The sequence below is a fragment of the Tursiops truncatus genome, chromosome X (assembly GCF_011762595.2).
Source record: "Tursiops truncatus isolate mTurTru1 chromosome X, mTurTru1.mat.Y, whole genome shotgun sequence".
NCBI classification, from domain to species: Eukaryota; Metazoa; Chordata; class Mammalia; order Artiodactyla; family Delphinidae; genus Tursiops; species Tursiops truncatus.
In genome coordinates this window covers 77,418,610-77,444,744 of record NC_047055.1, presented here as the reverse complement: position 1 = coordinate 77,444,744, position 26,135 = coordinate 77,418,610, and the positions used below count along the sequence as shown (strand labels likewise).

At 38.1% G+C, this 26,135-nt stretch overlaps 1 protein-coding gene across 7 annotated transcripts in view; it reads right to left on the bottom strand.

The window, feature by feature from the left end:
- Window positions 1-23,377, bottom strand: part of EDA (ectodysplasin A) — a 386,114-nt gene extending 362,737 nt beyond the window's left edge. For 6 of the 7 annotated variants that reach the window (XM_033849543.2, XM_033849544.2, XM_033849545.2 and 3 more), the window contains exon 1: window positions 22,789-23,377. In XM_033849543.2, coding sequence (XP_033705434.1) covers window positions 22,789-23,184 — 396 coding nt within the window. In that variant the 5' untranslated portion in view covers window positions 23,185-23,377. Of the gene's footprint in view, window positions 1-22,116; window positions 22,606-22,788 lie in introns of those variants that run through there. The other variant, XM_019949121.2, reaches the window with a different exon arrangement.
- Between the last annotated feature and the right edge of the window lie 2,758 nt (window positions 23,378-26,135).

Genomic DNA, 26,135 nt, shown 5'->3' with positions numbered 1-26,135 from the left:
TACAGCCTTAGTTCTCAAGTGAAATGAGCATCAGCATCACCCGAGAAGCCTTTTATCCAAACAGTAAATGCTCATGGTCCCACTCTAAAAATTCTGATGACATATGTCTGAGTGTGGTCAGGGACATGTGCATTTTGAAAAGGTTCCCTAGGTAAGACTAAGATGCACTCTTGGTTAAGAACCACTGCAATAGATGATCTGTATAATATATTTTAACCCTACAATTCTGGAAAAGATTCTTAGTAGAACTTGGGAATAGCTAGCTATTTCAGACAGAGTGAGTAAGAGAAAGAGAAACAGAGACAGAGGTCATTCTGTGCCAAGATTCCTGATTACTGTATGCCCACCTTAATGCAAGTAGCCATTGGGCCCATATGCACTCTGGCTTCTAACCATACCAAGCCATGCACAATTCCATGAGTCAAGGATTCTCACCCTAGAGTGCACACCAGAATCACTTATAGAGCTTTAGCTTTTTAAAATTACACATGACCAAATCCCCACCCCTGGAGCTCCTTACCGAGTTGATTCTGGGTTGGTGTCCTGGACACATCGATTAGGGGGAGATAGATCTCAGGGTAATTGGGGTGAACAGTCTTGAACATTCTCTTCCTCTAAAGATAGGTAACAGAAACAACCAATACCTCTTACACACTTATTGACCATATTCTATGTGCCTTACACTTTTTAAAATAACAGCTTTATTGAGATGTAATTCATATGCCATAGAATTTACCCATTTGAAGTGATTTTTAGTAACTTTACCAAATTATATAAGCATGCTATCTCTTCCATCGTTTCCTTTCCTTTCAGTTCCACTGCAACCACCCTGACTGTGGTAAATCAGTTTTAGAATATTTTCATCCCTCCAACAAGCTCCCTCAATAAGCTCTCTCATGCTTATATTCACTTAATCCCCATTTCCTCCACCAGGTATCCACAAACTTAATTTCTGTCTCTACATATTTGCCTATTCTGGACATGTCACATAAATGGAATCATACATTATGTTTTTTTGTGGCTGGCTTCTTTCACTTAGTGTAATATTTTTGAGGTTCATCCATGTTGTAGCATGTATCTGTACTACATTCCTTTTTACAGTTGAATAATATTCCATTGTAGAGAATATTATGCCTCATTTTGTTTACCCATTAGACATTTGAGTTGATCCACTTTTTGGCTATCATGAATAATGCTGCTAGGAACACTTGTGTAGAGGTTTTTGTGTGAACATGTGTTTTCAATTATCTTTGTTATACACCTAGGAGTAGAATTGCTGGGTCATGAGGTAACTTATTATCTATGTTCACTTATTGAGGAACTTCCAAACTGTTTTCCAAAACAGTTGCATCATTTTACATTTCCACCAGCAGTGTATAAAGGTTTCCACTTCTCAACACCTCTACTTCTTATTGTCTTTTTCATTATAGCCATTCTAGTGAATGTGAAATGGTAACTCCATTGTGGTATTTTTTTAAAAAATTTTTAATTGAGTTATAATTGACATACAACGTTGTATTAGTTTCAGCTGTACAACATAATGATTTAATATTTGTATATACGGTGAATTGATCACCACAGTAAGTCGAGCTAACATCTGTCACCATACATAGTTACAGAAATTTTTTTCTTGTGATGAGAACTTTTAAGATCTACTCTCTTAGCAACTTTCAAATATGTAACACAGTATTATGAACTGTAATTGCCATGCTGTACATTACATCCCCCATGACCTATTTAGTTTATAACTGGAAGATTGTACCTTTTGACTGTCTTCATCTATTTCACCCACACCCACCCTCTGCCTCTGGCACCCGCCAATCTTTTCTCAGTATCTTTGAGCTTGTTTTTGTTTGGATTCTACATATCAGTGAGATCACAACGTATTTATCTTCATTCTGGTTTTTTTGTTTTTTTGTTTTTCATTCTGGTTTTAATTTGCACTTTCCTGATGGACAATGATGTTGAGCATCTTTTCATGTATTTTTTATTTAGTCATTTGAATATCTTTTGTGCTGAAATATTTGTTTCTTTTGCCCATTTTTTAAATTTGGATTACCTTCTTATTATTGTATTCTAAGAGTCCTTTGTAAATTCTGGATACAAATTCTTCATTGAATATTTGTTTTGCAAACATTTTCTCCTAGTCTGTCACATTTATGTACTAATGTTTCTTTTGAAAAACAGAAGTTTTTATATTTTGATGAGGTCCAGTATATCAATTTCTGTCTTTTTTGGACTGTGTTTTCAGTGTTGTACCTAAGAAATCCTTGTCGAGTCCAAAGTCTAAAAGATTTTCTCCTATATTTTCCTCTAAAAGTTTTATTGTTTTGGCACTTACCTTTGAGCCTATCATACATTTTGAATTAATTTGGGGGTACAGTGCATAGTGAGGGTCTAAGATGATCTTTTTGCATGTGGATGTCCAAATGTCCCAGGACCATTTGTTGAACAGAGTATCTTTTCTCCCAGTGAAATCTTTGTACACTTGTCAAAAATCAATTGACCATAAATGTAAGGGTTGTTTGTAAACAAATAATTCTATTCCATTGATCTATATGCCTATCCTTATGCCAGTACCACACTGTCTTGATAACTGTAGCTTTACAGAAGCTGAGTTTTCTGTTCCCTGAATATGCCATGTTATCTCTCACTTCCAAGTCTTTGCACATGTTAATCCTGCCTAAAACAGTCTTATCATAGATAAATCTTACTTAATTTTTCAGGTCTAAGCTCAGAAATGCTTTGTCCAGAAATCATTGCTTGATTTCAAAAGTCTGGGTCAAGTACTCCTCCTTCATGCTCCAGATCTTATGATTAACGTTACCATTGCATTATTATATTGTATTATAATTGCCTGTTCACTTGACTGTAAACTCTATGATAGCAAAAATCCTCTCTAACAAGTTCAACAGTTGCCTCTTCACTGCTTTGTACAGTGCCTGATACATAGGAGATGATCAATACCTATTGAAGGAATGATTAACCGATTCTGCTTCTAGTAATGGAAGACTAAGTAATTCAGACCAAATTTCCTGCTGAAAACAATAAGAAAACAGGGATAAAATATAAATAATACATATATTTAAAGGCATCCAAGTTTTAACAAAGCAATGAAGTATTATGGAGCCAAGATTCAGGATAAAAGGAAAACTCAGAGAGGCTGTTTTTCTCCCCAGATCATTGGCTCATCACAGAAGAGTCAGCTTAGAGACAGCAGACCTTTTGATAGGCTCATGGAGCTAAAATAGCAAAAATAGGAATTCAGGGCCCATCATGAGGGGGAACCATAGAAAAATCCTCAGATGTTCGGTTCCAACTGAGAAAGGAAAGATACTTAAAGGAAGTCTAAAATTAAGGACAGCTTCAAATTATCTCAGTCTCAAATTGGATTAAGGTAATATGGGATTATTACTACCCATAACCACCTGCCAGAAGTGAACATAAATCCTTTCTGGATAAAAATGAAAACAACTGAGGCCTCGAACCATCTCTACTATAGTTTTTCATATAAAGTGTCTGCCACTCAACTAAAACTAACCAGGCATTTGAGGAAACAAGGAAAAGTTATAGACCATCAAGAGAAACAATAGACAACAGAAATATACCTTAGCTTCCCTGGTGGCACAGTGGTTGAGAGTCCGCCTGCCAATGCAGGGGACACGGGTTCGTGCCCCGGTCCAGGAAGATCCCACATGCCATGGAGCGGCTGGGCCCATGAGCCATGGCCGCTGAGCCTGCGCATCTGGAGCCTGTGCTCCGCAACGGGAGATGCCACAACAGTGAGAGGTCCACGTACCACAAAAAAAAAAAAAAAGAAAAAAAAAAGAAAGAAATATACCTTAAAGGATTGAGATAATAGAGTTGCCAATGATGAATTTCAAATTCTTATGCTTAGTAAGTTCAAAAAGAGAAACGACTAAATTATAAATTATGGCAAAGAAATGAACAGTATTTTTTAAAAGAATTAAATGGAAATTCTAGAAATAAAAAATATATGTGAGAAGTGAAATTAAGAGTTCAGTGGGTGAGTTTAACAGATTAGACAAAGCTAATGAATCAATGAATTGGAAGGTAAGTCAGAAGAAAATATGCAGAATGAAATACAGAGAAAAGAAAGGATGGAATTTAGAAAAAAATTGTTTAAGAGAAATCAGAGACACAGAGAAAATTTCTTAAAGAGATTGTAACTGAATCTTAAAAAGAGTAAAAAGAGAATAAAGCAGGAACAACATTTGAAGAGATAATAACTGAGAATGTTTCAAACTGACAAAAAACAATAAAGCCACAAATCCAAGTTCTTTGAACCCCAATGAAGATAAATATAAAGAAAATCAATCACACTTAAGCATGTCATGGTAAAATGACTAAAACCCAAAGATAAATAGAAACATCAAAAGCAGCATGAGAAAAAGGGCACATTACCTTCAAAGAGGCAAATATAAAATTTTCAGCTGATTTCCCAAAAGAAATAATAGCAGCCAGTAAGAAATGACAGGGTATCTTCAAAATTTTGAAAGAAAAATAACTGCTAACCTAGAATTCTATACCCAGTAAAAATGTCATTCAAAAATGAAGGTGAAATAAAGACATACTTTCAGACAAACAAACAAACAAACAAAATCAACAGCAGAAACACATAAAAAAGAATGTTAAAGGGTGTTATTAGGCAGAAGGAAATTATCCCAGACAGAAGCTTGGGAAGAAAAGAAGGAATGAAGGGTAAGGAAAAGGGTAGACATAGGGGGAATCTAAATGAATATTGACTATAAAACAATAACAACAATGTTATGTGCAGTTTAAATTATATAGATAAATTACAAAAGAACAATAGCATATAGCTAGCAGGGAGTAAATAAGGCCTTTTCACTGTATAGGAAGAGGTCAAAGAACTAATTTATCAGAGTATAAGTCAAGAATGCATGTTGTGCGGCTCCCCTGGTGGCGCAGTGGTTGAGAGTCCGCCTGCTGATGCAGGGCACACAGGTTCGTGCCCTGGTCCGGGAGGATCCCACATGCTGCGGAGTGGCTGGGCCCGTGAGCCGTGGCCGCTGAGCCTGCGTGTCCAGGGCCTGTGCTCCACAACGGGAGAGGCCACAGCAGTGAGAGGCTCGCGTACCACAAAAAAAAAAAAAAAAAAAAAAAGAATGCATGCTGTAATCTTTACTAAGCCAATAGTAAAAGAATGTATATCTACAAAGTTAACAAAAGATTTTAAAAAGTGAGTAAAAAAATCCAAAATAATGCAATAAGGAGAGAAAAGGTTCATAGAACAGGCAGGATAAATAGAATGCAAACAGTGTGTGGCATATTTAAAGACAACATATAATTAATTCCACTAAATGAAAATTAATTCCACTAAATGAAAATTGATTAAATGTGCCAGTTAAAAGAGACAGACTGAATTAAAAAAGGAAATTATGTCTGTTTACAAGAGATGCATTTAAAATATACATAAAGGTTAAATATTTTAAAGATGGAAGATATATCATGTAAATGGTACCCAAAAGAAAGAAGCAATATTAATATCAAACAATGTAGACTTTAAGGTAATATGCATTACTAGAGATAAACAGGGACATTTCATAATAATAAAAGGTTCAATTCAACAGGAAGATATAACAGTACTAAATTTGTATGCACCTAATAACATGATCTCTAAATATATGAATCAAAAATTACCAGAACTAAAAGAAGACATGGATAAATACATAATTATCATGAGAAATTTTTATTTCATGTATTTGGTTTAATGGATTAAAATATAAAAGCATCAGGAAAACATATCAGCTGAACCTGATTAAATTTTTTTAAAATCTCAGAAAATTCTCTTCCATCTACTCTTATGAGTTTTCTCAACTTTTATATCATGAGAGATTTTTAACACAAATATCTCAGCAACTGATAGAACAGGTAGACAAATGCTTGATACATTTTGATACATGTTTGACACTACAGGACATATATTCTTTCAACTACACACAGAGCATTTATAAAAACTGACGATATACTGGGCCATGAAGTTCCCATGAATAGCAAATACTTTAAATCATACAGAGGTGTCCTCTAACCACAGTGGAATTAAGCTGAAAATCAATAACAAAAAGATTTCCATGTTTGGAAGTCAATAAATAAACTTAAAAAGACTAAAGAAGAAACCACAATGGAAATCAGAAAATATTTTTGGTACTGAATAATGAAAATACAGTATATCAAAACTTATATGACATGCTAAAACTATGCTTAGAGAAAAATTTATATTCTAAAATGCATATATTAGAAAAGAAGAATGATGAAGGCATCTTCTCAAGAAATTAGAGTTTTTTAAACCAGCAAATTAAAGCCAAAGAAAGTAGAAATAAGAAAATTTAAAAGATAATAGCAGAAATTAATGAAATAGAAATCAAACAATCCATAGTGTGAATCAACTAATAAAACAATAAATTCCTGGAAGACTAACCAAGAAAAAAAGAGAGCATACACTAATAATCAATATCAGGAATGAAAAGGGGAAAACACTACAGATCATACAGATTAGAGGTTAATGGATTAAACACACTATAGTACACAAACTACCAATACACATATCAACTTGCATGGATCTCAAGGGCATTATACTGAGTGAAAAAAAGCCAACCTCAAAATGTTAACATACTGTATGGTTCCATTTATATAATATTCTCAAAATGACAAAATTATAGAGATGGGAGAAGAGATTAGTTGTCAGGGGTTAGAAATAATAGGGAGTGGGAGATGTGAATAGAAGGGACAGCACAAGGGATATCTCTGCAGTGCTGAAACAGTTCTGTATTTGGCAATGACGGCTACAAAAATCTATATGTGATAAAATGATAGAACTATACACATACTTTATATCTACATAAATTTCCTGGTTTTTATATTGTACTATAGTTACATTAGATTTAACCAAAGGGGGAAACTGGCTAAAGGATCCACATGATCTCTTTGTAACACCACTGTAAGAGTCCTCTGAATCTATGATTAGTTTAAAACACAGTTTTTAAAACAGGTAATGATAACCACAATGAGAAAAGACTTCACACCTATTAGGACAGTTATTTTCAGAAATATATAAAACAAGTGTTGGTGAGGATGTGGAGAAATTGGAACACATGTTGGTAGGGTATGGAATAAACTGTGCATTGCTTGTGGGAATATAAAATAGTGCAGCCACTGTGGAAAACAATTTGACAGCTCTTCAAAAAAATTAAACAGAATTACCATATGATCCACCAATTTCACACAAAAGAACTAAAAGCAGGGACACATATACTTGAACACCAATATTCATAGCAATATTATTCACAAATGCCAAAAGACACAAACAACCAAAATGTCCATCAACAAATGAACAGATAAACAAAATACAGTGTACACACACACACACACATACACACAGTGGAATATTATTCAGCCATTGAAAAGGAATAAAATTCTGATACATACTACAACATTGATGAAATAACACAGACACAAAAGAAGAAATATTGTATGATTCCACTTATATGAGGTATCTAAGATGGGCAGAGTCAAAGAGACAAAGTAGAATAGAGGCTACCAGTGGCCACAGGTAGGGGGAAATAGGGATTTACTGTTTAATGGGTATGGATTTTCTGTTTGGGAGGATTGAAAGAGTTCTGAAAATAGAGAGTGATGATGGGTACACAATATTATGAGTGTACTCTATACCATTGAACTGTATAGTTAAAAATGGTTATAATGGTAAGTTTCATGTTATGTATATTTTACCATAATTAAACAGAAGATAAGCAAGGATATCATGAAACTCTTTATGTGAATAAATTTAAAATTTTTGCTAAATAAATTTCTAGAACACAAAACTTACCAAAACTGAATAAAATCAGAAAATCTGAAAATCTTATGTCTATTAAGATAGCAAATCTAGAGTTTAAAATCTCCCCTTCCTCCACCCAAAAAATTCCAGGCCCAGATGCTTCAGTACATTTGAGGAAGAAATATTACTAATATTACATAAACTCATACAGACAAAACATAAAAAACACTTTCAACTAATTTTACAAGAACATTTTGACCTTGTCCAAACCTGATGAGGAAGGACAATTACATGTTAATCTCAATCATGTATATAGATGCAAAGATCCTAAATGAAGTTTTAGCAAACCAACTCAGCAATATATAAAATAAATAATACATTACATTTAGGACAACTGAAGAAAAGCTGGGAAAAAGAAAAACAAGCAAACTTGAATACTGAGGCAATCTTAAGCATCTCTTTATGTTGATGATATAGTTTTATAAGGAAAAAAAATATTCAGATGATCAGAAATATATACAACTAAATGAAGTCAAGAAAAAGAAATAACTATGCATTTCAAACAGAATTATGATATTATATATCAATGCTTAGAATGGACCTAAGGTAAGTGCTGAATGTAGCGAAAAATAGGACATAATGTAGACTGTCACCCACTGCAAATGTTTGCAAATGGATATTCTTTAAACAAACAGGATTATTACAGGTGATTCTATATGAATGTCAAAGGCTTAATTTCTAGGCTTTGCCATTTTGTATATGAGAAGAAATATGACAACCTGAGTTAATTATAAAATAAACTGAAAGTTCTAAATAAATAAAACATCAAGACTAAGTATGGTTTATCCCACAAGTGCAAAGTTGGTTTAACACCACATTAAAAGAATAAAGGGAAAAAATCATATAATTAATCTCAACAGATGCAGGAAAACCATCTGATATAATGCTATATCCATTCATGATTAAAACAAAACTCTCAGTAAACCAGGACTAAAAAAGAACTTTTAAATTGATAAAGAACTAGAAAAAACTTAAACAAAAAACTACAGCAAACATTATACCTAAAGGTGAAATGTTAAACACTTTTACCTCTTAGATTGGGAATGGGACAAAGATGCCTGCTATTACTATTTCTATTCAACACAGTTCTGAAGGTTCAAGACAGTGCAATAAGGTAAGAAAAACATGTTTAAGTACACATATTGGAAAGGAAAAAATAAAAAAACTTGTCATTTTTCACAAACAGTGTGATAGTGTATGTAGAAAATCCACAAGACCTACAGATAATTTATTGGGATTAATAAATGAGTTCAGGGCTTCCCTGGTGGTGCAGTGGTTGAGAGTCTGCCTGTCGATGCAGGGGACACGGGCTCATGCCCCGGTCCAGGAAGATCCCACATGCCACGGAGCGGCTGGGCCCATGAGCCATGGCCACTGAGCCTGCGCGTCCGGAGCCTGCGCTCCGCAACGGGAGAGACCACAACAGTGAGAGGCCCGCGTACCGCAAAAAAAAAAAAAAAAAAAAGAGTTCAGCACAATGCTGCATACAAAGTCAATATATAAACTATATTTCTAAGCATCAGCCAGAAGCAATTTAAAAATGAGATTTCAAAATGATATGGTCCCAGGTTGGTTTTCCTGTGGAGCAGACTGGGAGACATAGATTATCAAGCATGACTTTTATTAGGAAGTGCTTTTGGGATCAACATATGTGTAAGAGGAAAAAAGCAATCCCAAAAAGACCCTAGCCAAATTCATAGGTAGCTCTGGAGCTGGTATGGCCCTTCAAAAGTTTCTGGATTTGGGGAGGAAGGGGCAAGCCTTTATACCTCCTCATTAATCAGGCACTGACTGGATGCAGGATGCCCTGGAAGGAAGCATCTCCTTGGGTGAGACAATTTTCTTCCACCAAGACATGAATTGAGGAAATGGACCACAGCATCAACTGCAGATAACATTTTAAATGGCTTCAAAAATATCAAATACCTTGGAATAAATCTAATGAAAGGTGTACAAGAGTTCTACATACAAAACTATAAAATATTACCAAGAAAAATTAAAGACCTAAATGAATGGAGATATATACAATATTCACAGACTGGAAGAATCAATATTATAAAGATATAAGTTCTCCCTAAACTGATTTTTAGATTCAATCCAATCAAAACAAAATCCCAGGAGGGTTTTTTCCCTTAATTTTATTTTACTCTGGTTAGAACACTTAACAGGCGACCTACCCTCTTAACAAAATTTTAAGTGTACAATACATTATTGTTGACTATATATATGTTCTACAGCAGATCTCTAGAACTTAAATTGCTTAAGTGAAATTTAATGCCTGTTGATTAGTAACTCCACATTTTCTCTCCCCACCCCCAGCCCTAGGAAACCACCATTCCACTCTTTGATTCTATAAACTTGACTACTTTAGATACCTCATATAAGTGGAATCATGCAGTATTTGCCTTTCTGTTTCTGGCTTATTTCACTTAGCATAACATCCTCAAGGTTCATCCATGTTGTCACATGTGGCAGAATTTCCTTCATTTTTAATGCTGAATAGTATTCTATTGTATGTATATACCACATTTTCTATATCCATTTATGTATCAGTGGACATTTCTATTGTTTCCACATCTTAGCTATTGTGAATAATGCTGTAATGTACATGGAACTGCAAATATCATTTTGAGATCCTGATTTCAAAGCTTTTGAATAAGCATCCAGAATTAATATTTCTGAATTGCATGGTAGTTCTGTTTTTAATTTTTTGAGGAACCTCCATACTGTTTTACACAGTGGCTGCACCACTTTACATGCCCCCCAATAGTATACAAGGGTTACAATTTTTCCATATGCTTACCAACAACGTCTTTTGTTTTTGTTTTTGTTTTTTGATCATTGTTATCCTGACAGGTGTAAGGTAATATCTCAGTGTGGTTCTGATATGCATTTTCCTGATGATAAGTGATGCTGAGCATTTTTTCATATATGTGTTGAAGATTTATATGTCTTCTTTGGAGAAATAATCTATTCAAGTCTTTATCCCATCTTTCAATCAAGTTATTGAGACTTGTTTTTTGCTATTGAGTTGTAGGAGTTCCTTATATATTTCGGAGATTAACCCCTTCTCAGATATATGGTTTGCAAATATTTTCTCCCATTCTATAGGTTGCCTTTTCCCTCTGTGGACTGTTTCCTTTGCTGTACATAAGCTTTGTAGCTTGATGTAGTCCCACTTGTTTATGTATGGTTTTGTCACCTGTGCTTTCGGTGTTATACCCATGAAATCATTGCCAAGATCAATCTTATGAAGCTTCCCCTGATGTTTTCTTCTAGAAGTCTTACAGCTTCAGGTCTTATGTTTAAGTTTTTAATTCAGTTTGAGTTGATTTTTGTGAATAAGGTTCCAATTTCATTCTTTTGCATGTGAATATCTAGTTTTTCCAACATTATTTGTTGAAGAGACTATTCCCCACTGTATTCTTGGCACTCTTTTCAAAGATCAGTTGACTGTATATGTATGGATTTATTTCTAGGCTTCCTGTTCTGTTCAATTGGTCTATATGCCTGTCTTTATGCCAGCATCATACTGTTTTGATTATCATAGCTTTGTAATATAGTTTGATATCAGGAGTGGGATGCCTCCTGCTTTGTTCCTCTTTCTCAAGATTGCTTCAGATATTTGGGGTCTTTTGTGGTTCCATACAAATTTTAGAATTGTTTGTTCTATTTCTTTGAAAAATGCCATTGGAACTTTGATAGGGATTTCACTGAATATGTACATTGCTTTGGGTAGTATGGACATTTAAACTATATTAATTCTTCCAATTCATGAACATGGAATGTTTTTCCATTTGTTTGTATCTTCTTTAATTTCTTTCATCAATGTTTTGTAGTTTTCAATATATGTCTTTTGCCTCCTTAGTTAAGTTTATTCCTACATATGATATTCTTCTTCATGCTATTATAAATGGGATTGTTTTCCTAATTCCTTTTCAGAGAGTTTGTTAGTATATAGAAATGCAAGTGACTTTTGTACATTGATTTTGTATCCTGCAACCTTACTGAATTTGTTTATCAGTCCGTGTCATCTGCAAACAGGGACAATTTAACTTCTTCCTTTCTGATTTGGATGCCTTTTACTTTTTCTTGCTTAATTGCTCAAGCAACAACGTCTACTATATCTGTTCTATATCGGTGAATAGAACAGATGAGAGTGGCATCCTTGCCTTGTTCCTCATCTTAGAAAAAGAGCTTTCAGTTTTTCACCATTGAGTATGATGTTACCTGTGGGCTTTTCCTATATAGCCTTTATTATGTTGAGGTACTTTCTTATTATTTCTGGTTTGTTGAGAGTTTTTATCATGAAAGAGTGTTGAATTTTGTCAAATGCTTTTTCTGCATCTATTCAGTTAATGTAGTTTATCACATCAATTGACTTTCATATGTCGAACCATCCTTACATCCAGGAATAAATCCCATTTGGTCATAGAATATGATCCTTTTAATACGCTGTTGTATTCAGTTTGTTAGTATTTTGTTGAGGATTTCTACAGCTGTATTCATCAGGGATATTGGCCTGGATATTGGTAGCTTTCTTTTCTTTTGGTGTGTTTGTCTTACTTTGGTATCAGGGTAATGCAGATCTCATAAAGGGAGTTTGGAAGTGCTCCTCCTCTTCAATTTTTTTGGAGGAGTTTGAGAAATGTTGGTGCTATTTCTTCTTTATATGTTTGGTAGAATTCACCAGTGGAGCCATCTGGTCCTGTGATTTTCTTTGTTGGGAGGTTTTTGATTACTAATTCAATCTCCATACTAGTTATAGGTGTGTTCAGACTTTCTAATTCTTCCTGATTTAGTCTTGGTATGTTGTATGTTTCTAGAAATTTGTTGACATACAATTAATTGTTCACAGTAGTCTCTTATGATCCTTATATCTTTGCCATCAGTCTTAATGTCTTTTCTTTCATTACTGATTTTGAGTCCTCTTTTTTGTATTTAATCTAGCTAAGGGTTTATCAGTTTTGTTTATCTTCTCAAAAATCCAATTCTTAGTTTTGTTGATTTTTCTATCTTCTATTTTGTTTATTTCTGCTCTAATCTTTGTCATTTCCTTCCTTCTTCTAACTTTGGACATTGTTCTTCTTTTCCTAGCTCCTTGAAGTATAAAGCTAGGTTGTTTATATGAGATTGTTCTTCTTTTTAAACGTAGACATTTATTGCTATTAACTTCCCTCTTGGTACTGCTTTTGCTACATCCCATAAGTTTTGGTATATTGTATTTTTGTTTTTGTTTGTCTCAAGGTATTTTCTAATTTCCTTTTTGATTTCTTCTTTGACCCAATGGTTGTTAAAGAGTGTAGTGTTTAATTTCCACATATTTGTGAATTTTCCAGTTTTCCTTTGGCTGTTGATTTCTAGTTTCATTCCACTGTGTTCAGAAAAGATACCTGGTGTGATTTTAATCTTTCTAAATTTGTGAAGAGCTGTTTTGTGATCTAACATGTTATCTTTCCTGGAGAAAGATATGTATGCTTGCAAAGGATGTGCATTGTGCTGCTGTTGGATGGAATGTTCTGTATATTTTTGTTAGGTCCATTCACTCTATACTGTTGTTGAAGTACTCTGTTTCCTTATTGTTCCTCTGTGTAGATGGTCTATCCATTACTGAAAGTGGGGTATTGAAGTCTCCCATATAATTGTATTACTGTCTATTTCTCCCTTTGATTCTGTCAACGTTTGTTTTATATATTTATGTTCTTTGATATTGGTGCATATATATTTATAATTGTTATATCTTCCTGTTGGATTGACCCTTTTATGATTATATAATGTCCTTTGTCTCATCTGAGTTTTTGACTTAAATTCTATTTTGTCTGATATAAGTATAGCCACCCCTGCTCTCTTTTGGTTACCATTTGCATAGACTATCTTTTTCCATTCTTTCACTTTCAGCCTATCTGTGTCCTTAAATCTAAAGTGAGTTTCTTGTAGAAAGTATATAGTTGGGTCTTGCTTTTATCTTTTTAGCCACTCTATGTCTTTGACTGAGGGAGATTTATCAATTTACATTTAAAGTAATTATTGATAGGGAAGGATTTACTATTGCCATTTTGTTGTTTCCTGTTAGTCTTGAGAGTCTTTTGATTGTATTTCCTCTCTTGCTGTCTTTCTTTGTGTTTTGTTGATTTTTTTGTATTGATAAGCTTTGATTCTTTTCTTTTTCTTTTTCGTAACTTCTATAGGTATTTTTTGTGGTTACCTTGGGATTTAAAATATCTTGTAACAGTCTATTTTAATCTGATAAGAACTCAAGTTAAACTGTATACAAAAACTCTACATTCTAGCTTCTTCCCCATACACACTGTTATTTTTCCCACATTTTACATCTATTTATATTGTGTCTTTTAACATATTTTTATAGTTACTTTTAATACTTCTGTCATTTAACTTTTATGCTAGAAATAAAAGTGACTTATCCACTACCATTACAGTAATATAGTATTCTGTATGTGTCTATATATTTATCTTTACCAACAAGTTTCATACTTTCTTATACTATCATGTAGCTGTTTAATATCCTTTCATCTCAAGTTGATATACTCCCTTTAGCATTTCATGTAAGGCAGGTCTAGTGGTGATGAACTTCCTCAACTTTTATTTGTCTGGGAATATCTTTATCTGTCCTTACTTTTGACAGGTATAGTATTCTTGGTTGGCAGGGTTTTTTTTTTTTCCCATCAGCACTTTGATATATCACCCCACTCCCTTCTGGCCTGCAAGGTTTCTACTGAAAAATTTGCTGATAGTCTTTTGGGGGTTCCCTTGTATATGAAAAGTTCCTTTTCTCTGGCTAGTTTCAGATTTTCTCTTTGTCTTTAACTTTTGACAATTTAATTATAATATGTCTTAGTGTGGACTTGTCTGGGTTTATTTATTTAGCAGTGTCCTTTAGGCTTCTTGAATCTGGTTGTCAATTTCCCTCTCAAGATTTGGATTGTTTCCAGCCATTAATTTTTTTGAATAAGCTTTCTAGTTTTCCCTCTCTTCTCCTTTTGAGATTCCCCTACTGCCCCTATTGGTCCACTTGATGGTGTCCCTTAAGCTTTTTCACTCTTTTTCATTCTTTTTTCTTTTTGTTCCTCTGACTGAATTATTTCCAGTGACATTAGTTCACTGATACTTTGTCTTGCTTTATCTAGTCTGCTGTTGTATCCCTCTCATGAGTTTTTCAGTTCGATTAGTGCTCTTTAGCTCCATGATTTCTGTTTGGCAGTTTTCAAATATTTTCTATATCTTTGTTGAAATTCTCACTTTGTTCATGCATTGTTCTATTGATCTTGGTGAGCATCTTTATAACACTTACTTTGAATTCTCTGTCAGATAAATCTCATAACTGTTTCATTAGGGTCAGTTTCTGGAGACTTAATGTGTTCCTTTATTTGGAACTTCTTTGCTGATTTTTCATCTTCCTTTACTCTCTATGTTGGTGTCTGCATATTACACAAAGCAAGTACCTCTCCCAGTCTTCATGGACTGACTAGCCTTGCACTGGAGAAGATCTCCACCAGTTAGCCTAGTCAGAGATTCTGAGGGCCTCTAACAACTCTTTCCCTCCCCAGGGAGAAGCAAGAAGCTTTGGTTTCTTTCTACTCAATCTGTGCTGAAGTGGGGGAGCTATGGCATTTACCAGTCCAAAATGCCATTTCCATTCTCTTCCACATGGCTGGACTGTGCTGGATGCATCAGAGCTCCAAGCCTGGCAAGACAGACGCCAGTTCTTTGGGCAGTCCCAGAGAAATTTTGGCACTGAATGCACAGATCTACTCTTCCATCTCCAGGAATAAGTTGAAAGCTGGAATGTTTCATCCACGCACTCTATACTGAGCAGGGGGGAGGATATATGGTATCTACCAGCCCCAACCATTGTCTTGTTCTCCCCCAGGAGGCTAGAATGTGCTGGATCACTTAAAGCTCCTAGACTGGCAAGTCAGATGCCAGTTCTCTGGGCAGCCCTGGAGAAGTTGGAGCACTAGATGCACAGATAAACTCTTTCCTTCCCCAGTGGAATGTTGAGAGCTAGGATTTTTTGTCTTCTTGCTCTGTGCTCAGCAGGAGGAAAGATCTATGGTGTCTACAAGCCCAAGCCACCATCTCTGTTCTCCCCTAGGGAGATCCATCAGATTTCTAAGACTGGCAGGACAGAAACCATTCCTCAGAAAACTTGGGGTGCTAGATGTGTGAATCAATCCCTTCCCTCCCTAGGAGAAGCTGGAAGCTAGGGGCTCTCTTCCTTATCATATGGTGCTGTGGTGGTGGCAGGGACTCTGGTGAGAGGCTGTCTCAAATCTCCCTACTGGCTTCAGTGTGTCTGGTTTCATGTTTTCCCTGGGTACAGGAGCCTTTCAGTTAGTTCCTGGATTTCTCACAAAGGGAATTTGTCCATGAATTGTTGCTGAATTGGTGTGTTTATGGGGGAAAGGATGGTCCAGGACTTCTTAATCCACCATCTTGCTGATGATATTCTCTTAAGAATTACATTTTTTTTTTTTGGTCAGATGTGACTAGCTGATTCTGAAACAGATACAGAAAGGCAAAGGGCCAAGAACATCCAAGATACTTTTAAAGAAGAGGAACAAGGTAGAAGGATATCAAGAGCTTATTATAAAGTCCAATAATTAAGACTATGGTATTTGTGCAATGACAAATAAACTCATAGGGGTCTTCCCTGGTGGCACAGTGGTTAAGAATCCACCTGCCAATGCAGGGGACATGGGTTTGATCCTGGTCTGAGAAGATCCCACATACTGCGGAGCAACTAAGCCCATGTGCCACAACTACTAAGCCTTCACTCTAGAGCTCGCGAGCCACAACTACTGAGCCCGCATTCCACAACTACTAAAGCCTGTGTGCCTAGAGCCTGTGCTCCGCAACAAGAGAAGCCACCACAATGAGAAGCACACTCGCCGCAACTACAGAAAGCCCACGTGCAGCAACAAAGCCCCAAACGCAGCCAAAAATAAATAAATAAATTTATTTTTAAAATAGACTAATAGAACAGAACAAACAATTCAGAAACAATCTGACACATATGTAGACACTTGGTTTATGACAAAGGTGACACAATAGAGAAATGGGGAGGAAAAGACATTCCCTATAATAAATGGCACTGGGTTGAATATCTATATGGAAAAGACAAAACTTGGTCGCTGTATCTCATCATACACAAAAATCAATTTCAGGTGGACTGCAGATCTAAATGTGAATGGCAAAAGCATAAAGCTTCTAGATGATAATATGGGAGAATATCTAAATGCTCTCAAGGTAGGAAAATACTTCTTAAATGGAACACAAAAAACCCTAGCCATAAAGGAAAATACTGAAAAACTAGACACATTAAAATTTAAAACTTCTGTTCATCAATGGATACTATAAAGAGATTTGGGAAGGGTTTGCAACCAAAAAATTCAAAAGTGGTTCATAGCCAGAGTACATAAAAAATTCCTACAAATCTATAAGAAAAGAATAAACAACCCAATAAAAATGTGCAAAAGACTTGTATAGGCACTTCACAAAAGATAACCAAATAGATAATAAACATATGAAAAGAAGTACAACTGCATTAGTCTTCTGAGAAATGCCAGTTAAAATCACAATGTGATATTACTACAAACCCACCCACCAGAATGGCTATAATTTAACGAGTGATAATAACAAGTATTATCAAGGATGTAGAACAGCTAGAATTCTCATACATTGCCAGTGGGAATATAAATTGGTTCAATCACTGAGAAAAGTTGTCATTATCCATAAATTTGAAAATATGCATTCCCTACGACCCAGAAATTCCAATCCTAGGTATATACCCAACAGAAATTCAAGTACACATAACCAAAAGACATGTATAATAATATTCATAGTACTGTTATTTATAATAACCCCAAACAATCCAAATATTCATTATCAGTAGAATGAATAAACTGTGGTATATTCAAACAAGGGAATAATATACAAAAATACAAATAAAAAACTACAGCTGCATGTAACATCATGGATATCAAAAAACATAACATCGAGCAAAAAAAGAAAGCTCCCCCCCAAAATACATACTATGTGATTTCATTTATATCAAGTTCAAAATGGGCAAAACTAATCATGTTAGACATCAGGACAGTCATTCACTTTGGAGGAGGATGGTATAGTGATATGGTGGGGGTTTTGAGATGCTATTTCTATTTCTTGACCTGAGTTCTGGTAACATTACTGTATTCATTTTACAGTAATTCATCCAGTTGTACAATTATGATTTGTGACCTCTTCTGTATGTATGTTACACTTCAATAGAAAAGTGGGGGGAAAAGAAATGAAGAGCTAAGTGATGGGTATTTATAGACTAGTCAGATAAAACTGGTCCTCTATGAGGGTCACCCTGCAGGCAACGCAAGTGGTTTCTCTTGGTCATGTTCTTGGGGATTAAAGGGCTTCAGAAGTTCTCTAGTATAAAGAGATCTTCTCTATAACGTAATCACAGATAAACTACAAGTTATTTTTCACAAGATCTAAGAGAGAAAGAAAGATGAGACCTACATGCAAATAAAACAAAACATCAAATAATACATTACAAAAAACTCTTTGCACCATCATAGAGGTAATGTGGTTAGGGCTTTTCTCCATTTTACTATCTAATGATTCTAGAAACCAGTGAGACATTGCCAGTGGAACTATCTACTCACCTAAGCACAGTTAACAATTCACAGGCTTAGCAAGGCCTGAGGAAAACAGGCCTGTTACAAATGTCTTTGTTTTACATGAACATCTCTAAAGGCCCCAAATAATAATTCAAGCCAACAAGTGTTTAAGTACCCTAACTATAATCAGCACTGTGTACCACGTATTGTGGAAAAAGACAAAAAGGAAGGCAGATTTCCAAGGAGCTCTAATATAAAGACACAAGTTTTATTAAACACAATAACAGCAATAACTGGAGAATGATTCCAAGACAGGATATGGTGGGTGGGTTGCAGGAGTAGAATCGGTAAGAGAGAAAATGGGATAGGTATAATGCAGCCAGTTGATCAAAAGCCTTGAATGTCACACTGAAAAAATCTAGATTTAAACCTATAGAAAATGATCTTATCTGGATCCCACTCCCCTAAAAAATTCTTGGATTTAGCGATTCCCAGTCATTTTCTTGATCAACAGGCCTTAATAATTAACATCAAATCTAGATATACTAATGTCCTATCTAGTTAAACCAGAGATGTTTTGTGCAAAGTTAACGTTGACTTCTATGACATCACCTCAAATAATTAGAGACATATTCCAAATATTGCTAACAATCCCCAATAAACCCTTATAAGTCTACACAAACATATTTTTCTAAACACTTAAACCTTAGAGTTTCAGTTACAGTATCTCTTGGGGAAATCATCTGAATGAGACACTACCTTTATTTGCCTCCCCCACAAAATAATCTTTCAAGCATTAAAAGATATCTAATACTTAATATAGTGGCTGACTCATAGCAGGCTTTCTATTTATTGAACTAGATTGTTAAATTACACCAGTCTATTAACCTTACTCATCTCTCTCATGGTTTAGTAGACTTTGATCATCACCCTCTCTCAACCTATCTCTCCAGAGTGAAAAAACAACTAGAAAGTCCCTCCAACCTTTTGATCAATTTAATTTGTTTTCTGGGGATTTGTATCAGCTGTTAAGTTTTTCTTGATGAGCAGCCACCAGAATTACCTATATGATTGTGAATGCAAATCCACTTTTGGTCTTTTATATGGAAAAGATAAGAGTTTTGTTTCATCATTGTTTTCAACACCCTTCCTGATAATGCCCACCATATTCTTGGCTTTGAGGACCAAAATCACAACTGGGCCAACTTCTTCATAGACAGATAAACAGTGATTTTTATTTTAATCTTTTTTACTCTAACAATAATATTGTGTATTGTCTAACTCAGAGACTGATGAGATGTATTTAGCTCCTGAGATCATCTCCAATGAGTATCCAGATAAACCTACAGATACTCAGCTACTCCAGCTGAAGGAGACAGGTATGATTCCAGAAGGTCCAAAGTGACCCTTTCATTTTTTATCATGAGCAACTGTGCCCCCACTGGGAAGGCTTTTCTAATAAGTCCCTAGGAGAACTTTGCTGATCTCTCTGCTATGCATCCTGACTGCCCTAATTTCCTTCTGTATTCTGTTTTTAAAGTTTTTAAATTGAGGGATGACATACATACATCTTCAGTGACTTCTAGATCCCTTTCTTGAATCATAACTGAGCCCATCATCTCATAAGCATGAATAGGTTTGCATGACCTTATACAATGAAGCGCCTCTGACTATTCTGCCCACTTGGTCTCATGAGATCTTCCAGCAATTTATTCTCATCAGTTTGCCTTCACTCCTTGCAGATAAACTGGTGAGAAACCTGAATGTTCTGCTCATTGAAGGGTGTATATTTTTATCTTTTTTCCTCTCCGTCTAAGGGCTGCGGTAACAGCAGCTGTTTGTGTTGAAAACTAAAATATAAAAATATGACCTACGTGGCCAAATCCCACAGGCTGTTTACTTCCTTATTTATGAATCAGATTCTGTCAGCACAACTTAGAATCCTGACTGTCAGCAATACTGCAATTAAATGTCCTTGCAAAGCCAGCAGAGGGTGCACCAGGGCACTGTAAATTTTACCCAAGATGTAGCCATACTAATTTAATAGCCAATCAATGTTTCCTTTTTTTTTTTTCTTTTCTTGGTATACTAAAACTAACACCCTCAAGAAAACTTATGTTGAATCTGGGCTAAAATTCCTTCAAAGCATACTCTAATTCTCCTGAAAGTGAAGTTCAGGAAGAATAAGGAATACATGGTTAAATATAGTCTGGCCAAAATGTAGGTAGAGAAGAAGAAAATGATGCAGATCGGAGCCCTCTCCTTTGCAAAAATTCCATAGCTCTACCCAGCTACCAGACAAAAGGCTCCAGGAAGTAGTATATTATAGGGGAATGGGCACTGAACTCAGAGTAAAGAGACCAACTTCCATTCTAATTTTGATCAGAGTTGTATGACCTTGGACAAGTCATTTCCCCCATAGGAACTATGTGTTCTCCAAGGGGAATGATCAAATGGATTCATGGCCCCTCATAACTCTAAAAAACTCTGACTCCAATTGATGTCAGCAAATGCAAAAAGCCAGTGTGCTTGTTATTACTTCTCCAAAAGATTAAAACGGAAAAAATAAAGGACAGAAGATAAGGCGCTGTATTTAAACCTAGACAGAACTATTTGAAGCACCACGCAAAGGCAACTAAATGCCATTACAGACCCTATGAGAATCCCACACCATCACAGGAGCCCCAGAATACAGCTGTTCTACTAATCCTCAGCCTACAAACAGGGGTCTGTCCATTCTGAATGCCAAAAGGCCTTGCCACCATTTGACTAAGGAAGTTCAATTCCTTCATCTTTTCACAGAAAACCAATGTTCAGCTGCTAAGTATTTCTACTGGGCATAGTCGCGGGGCAGGGGCGAGGGTTTGTTGTTGGGAGGTGGATAGATAAAGGGAACCAGAATCCTAGTTAATTATCATTTAGCTACTGTGTTTAAAGTTTCAAGTATGAGAAGCATGTCTACTGATTCTCTTCTTTGATAAACTGTTATATAAGTTGAAGTGTGCTAGCAAAACATTTTAAGGCTCAGGACAACCTTTCAACGCAAAATGTAGAAACTGTGTCCGCCCTAATATTAAAGCATTATCATGACACCAACTTAGGATGGGTAGTCAAAGTAGCACGAATAATGTTTACAGAGTATGACAATGACTCTGGATGTGGTAATAAATATAGAAGGCCTGGGTCACTCACCTCAAGGAACTTATTTGTATAACTTGCCCTCTTCCCCAAGAGGAACAAATTGACTGTTATTCTTTAACCACCTCAAAAGGATCCTTGGCTGCTTCTCTTAAGTTTTACGTGAGACAAAATAATGGCAAACAAGAGAATACTTAGTTTTAGGGCACTAAATTTCCTTAAATAAAGAACTAGAAAAAGTAGAAAACAAACACCAAAGCTAACAGTTTGCTAACCAGGGCACAAACACCATAAAGATTGTATTAAAAAACAAAAGAAACAAACAAACCAAAACTAACAAACAAAAAAACTGGGAGACTATTCTTGAGTCATTATTCCATCAGTAGATTCCTGCTCACAAGCAAGCAGGAGTGAAGACACTTCACACCAACCCTCCCCACCCCACTCCCCAAAAAAGAGTCAGAACCGGCATGCAAAGGGTGAGTTTTATTCCAAAGATTTTTTAAATTACTGTTTCAAAAGTTGTCTAGCAAGACGGCATATTTCTACCAGAATTCCTCAGGGGCGCTGATCCTCACTAGAACACCGAGGACAATCCGTCTCAAATTGCAGGTAAGTGTGAACAAGCCCACGATCTGGTCAGTGCACCAGCACCCCGGCGCAGAAAACACGGTTCAAAGTTGTTTCAACGGGCGTGGAGCAGTTATTACAGCTGTTTACAGCTCCAACTCCAAAAGAGAGCCTGCTAGTGCTGGCATGAGCTCTGGACACGAAAAAACAAGCACCGCGGGCGCAGAATCTCACCGGGAGCAAAAGGGCCAGGCTGCTGCCGTTAGTCAGCCTGGGGGGCAGCGCCCGCACCTTCGCGCCGCGGCCCGGCCGGGAGCGCCGCCAACTTTTCCCGAGGCAGCCGGAGCTGGGGGCGGCGGGCGCCGGCCAGAGTTCCCAAGTCCGGAGGTCCTGAGAGAGTCAGGGTGAGCTGGGCCAGGGACCGAGGACAACCTGCCCCGGGGCGACCTCTCCCCAGCTTGTCCGCCCCCTCCCCGATCCCGCCGTCGAACTCGGCTCGAGGTGGCAAAGTCCTCCCCAGGCCCCCGCCCTGCGCACATGGGGAGGGGGCCCTGCCCCTCCAGAGTGACTCACCTGGTGCCCGTCCTGGGCGTCTGGGGGGAGCGTAGCTTCTCCCCGTTCCAGCAGCTGCTGCTGCGGGGATGGCTGCCCGAAGTGGCGGGTGATGGAACCGTCGGGGTCGAGTCCACCGGGGCTGCTCAGGGTGCCCGAGGTGCCGAGGTTACCGGGACCGCCAAGGCTGGACTCGGCTCCCCGCTCCCGCCGCAACTCGGAGCGCAACTCTAGGTAGCAGCACAACGTCAGCAGGTGGAGGGCCAGCGAGAGGCCAAAAAAACCCAGGAAGAGCCGGCAGCTGTTCCCTTCGCCAGCCCGGGCAGGGGCCCCGCGACAACCGCAGCCCTGGCTCCCGCGCTCCCTCGGCGCTGCCGCGGGCTGGAGTTCCCTGCGCTCCACCTCGGGGTAGCCCATGGCCTCCGGAGACACCCACTCTCTGAGGCCCGGGAGCCGCCGCGTCTGCCTCAGCCCTTCGCGACCCCTGACAGGCGGCTACTGTCCTGCCATCGGCTGGGGACTGCAGGGACCCGTTCCTGCGCGACGGAGGCTGGGCGGGACCGAGCAGGGAGCAGCCGCAAGTGCAGCTCCACTCCGAGGGGTGGAAAAGGGAGGAGGAGGGGCGGGAGAGACGGGCGGCTCGGCCCCGCGGAGGGAATGAGGGAGGAGGCCCCGGCCGACCCCGCCCCGTGCCTCAAGCGGCTGCCGGGACGCCCAACCACCGAGCCCGCCAAGCCTTGGCGCCCCGCCCCATGCCGTTCCACCCGGGGCCTCCAGCTGCGGGGCGGGGTCTGGGGGCGTGTGGGTTCGCCTCTGCCCCGTGGCCCCACCCAGCTCTTCTCTCTCACCCCGTTCCAGTTGGTGACTGTGGCTGTCGTTCATCCCTGGACTCCGCCCCAATTTAACCCTTGAGCGCCAGTATGGGGTCGGGGGCGGGGAAGGGGGGAAGGAGAGAAGGAGGGGGAGGCTGAGAAGAATTGGGGAACCTGGGAAGGAAAGTAGAGCAAAGAAAAGGAGGCGGAAACTAGTATTAATAGAAATGTTTGCAATTAACTGCAGTTGTTAATAACATCATCCAGTACTTATCTGTTGCTTTCAATCTTCAAAGCGTTTAACAGACGTTAAACTAATTAAAACAGTTTTGGGTTTGAAATGAAACCATGCCTGCTGGGTTTGCAATCCAATGGCGCGCCAAAAGAAAAGGAGACCCAGTAGCCTGAGAGCCAAAGGGAGTGAGAATGAGGTGGGACTGAGACAGTCCCACTCCTGGAGTGAGTCTGGGGCCTCAATCTAAGTGACATCTGTGCCAGGTGGAACTGAAGTGATGCTGCCTCACGCAGGATAAAACAGTCCCCTAGGATTTCTTGGTATATTAATTAATTCAAAGTATTGATCCCTTTACATGTAGAAATTGCTGTACGAGAGAATCTACAGCCAGTGTAGTTTTCTTCTTCCACCGCAGCAGGAGTTTTGAGTGGAGAACAAGTGCCTTCAATGAGCAAATGGGGAAACTGAGGGCCAGAATAAGGTGGATTTTTACATGGGTGGTCCACAGAATGGCCAGACAGTATTGGCATCTCTATTTGCAGGCAACTGTTCTAGTCTCTCCACCCCTCTCCTCCTCTCCCTGGAGTAGTCCCTGGGGGAAGTTCAACAACTCAGCCAAATGTTCCAGATGGACACTGCTGCAACTGCAGCATCTTCAACCCTCTGAAAAGGGTTCAGAGCAAAACAACAAACAAAAAATGTGGCAAATGTCAGAACAATAGACCCTGAAATGAACGATGGAAAGGATTAGTTGAGTCGAAATTAACAAGAGTTACTAGTCCAAGATTATAGAGAGCTAAATGACCATAGCAGGGGAAATATGTATGCTTCTTGGTCACTATGCACTCCCATTCCCATGTTATGAATAATTAGCAGTTTTATTGACTTGAAAAGGGTAGGCCTAAGACCTAGGCTGGTGAAAAAGGAGAAAAATAGGGGGAAATAGAAAAGAAGAGAAACAACAAAACAAAAACAAAGCATATGGTGGGGAGGTCAGTCCAAAGATTACAGAGGTCATAAACCTTAAATATATTAGCCACAGGCAATTTTTCTTTCAGACACTTTGGGAATGGCCTCAGTGCTTCAGAAACATCTTTGTGTCTCCTCATTAGCCCTTACGTATGAACTATAAAGTTTGCAAAGAATATCATCATCATGCAAATAAGAAAATAAAAAGGGGCACTTAGCTAATCTCAAATTCTGCTTATTCAGTCAAGGAATTCTAGATGCTGGCTGGAGGAACTGCCAGGCTGATTTAACTTAATTATCACAGCCCAGGATTATTAGAAAGAATGCTAGACTAGGAGTCAGTAGACCTGACCCTGCCACTGGTTTGCTGGGTCATTCTGAGAAAGTCACTGCTTTTGAGGACCTTAGTTTCTCCAACTGTAAAATGAGGAGTTTGAACTTAAACAGCTATAATATTGTGTTTTATCTGTGTTATCACTGACTATTTTGACTTGGTTGCATAAAGGGTTCAAAGAGGCTGCCTCTTCTTCCCCTAAAGTGAAAAGGGAATAAATAACAGCCACTCCTGGGAGTGGTGGTGGTGCTCAGGGGACTTACTAGTCTCAGCTTACCATGTTCTACCAGGCTTTTCACAGCTTGACTGAAGACCCTGGGTTGCACCATTGCCTTCAGAAGTCCTGCAAATTGCATTTGATCTGGGACCTCACTTTGGTTCCCAAGAGGAAGAACATATGGCTTAATATGAAGTAGAAACATTGGAATGGGGTAATCCAGTGAGGAATGTACATGGTTAGATGTTTTTTTTGTTGTTGTTTTTTATAAATTTATTTATTTATTTTTGGCTGCGTTTGGGTCTTCGTTGCTGTGCACGGGCTTTCCTCCAGTTGCAGTGAGCAGGGGGCTACTCTTCGTTGCGGCGCGCAGTCCTATCGTGGTGGCTTCTAGGCACGCGGGCTCAGTAGTTGTGGCGCGGGCTCTAGAGCACAGGTTTCAGCAGTTGTGGCACTCAGGCTTAGCTGTTCTGCAGCATGTGGGATCTTCCCGGACCAGGGCTTGAACCCGTGACCCCTGCATTGGCAGGCGGATTCCCAACCACTGCGCCACCGGGGAAGCCCTACATGGTTAGTTTTAAAAAGTATTTTGAAGTGTTAATTCAGTTCGCTTCTATGCTTCCGTAAGTATCCCATCCTCTACAACACAGGTCTCAAAATGACAGCCTGCAGGTTACATCCAGCCAACAGATGTGTTGTGTTTGGTGCAGTGTTGGCTAAAATTTTGGATAAAAATAATAATTGCCAGGATCCAGAAATCAGGAGATTTCACCAAAAAAATCCCTATTTCTTTAAAGTATG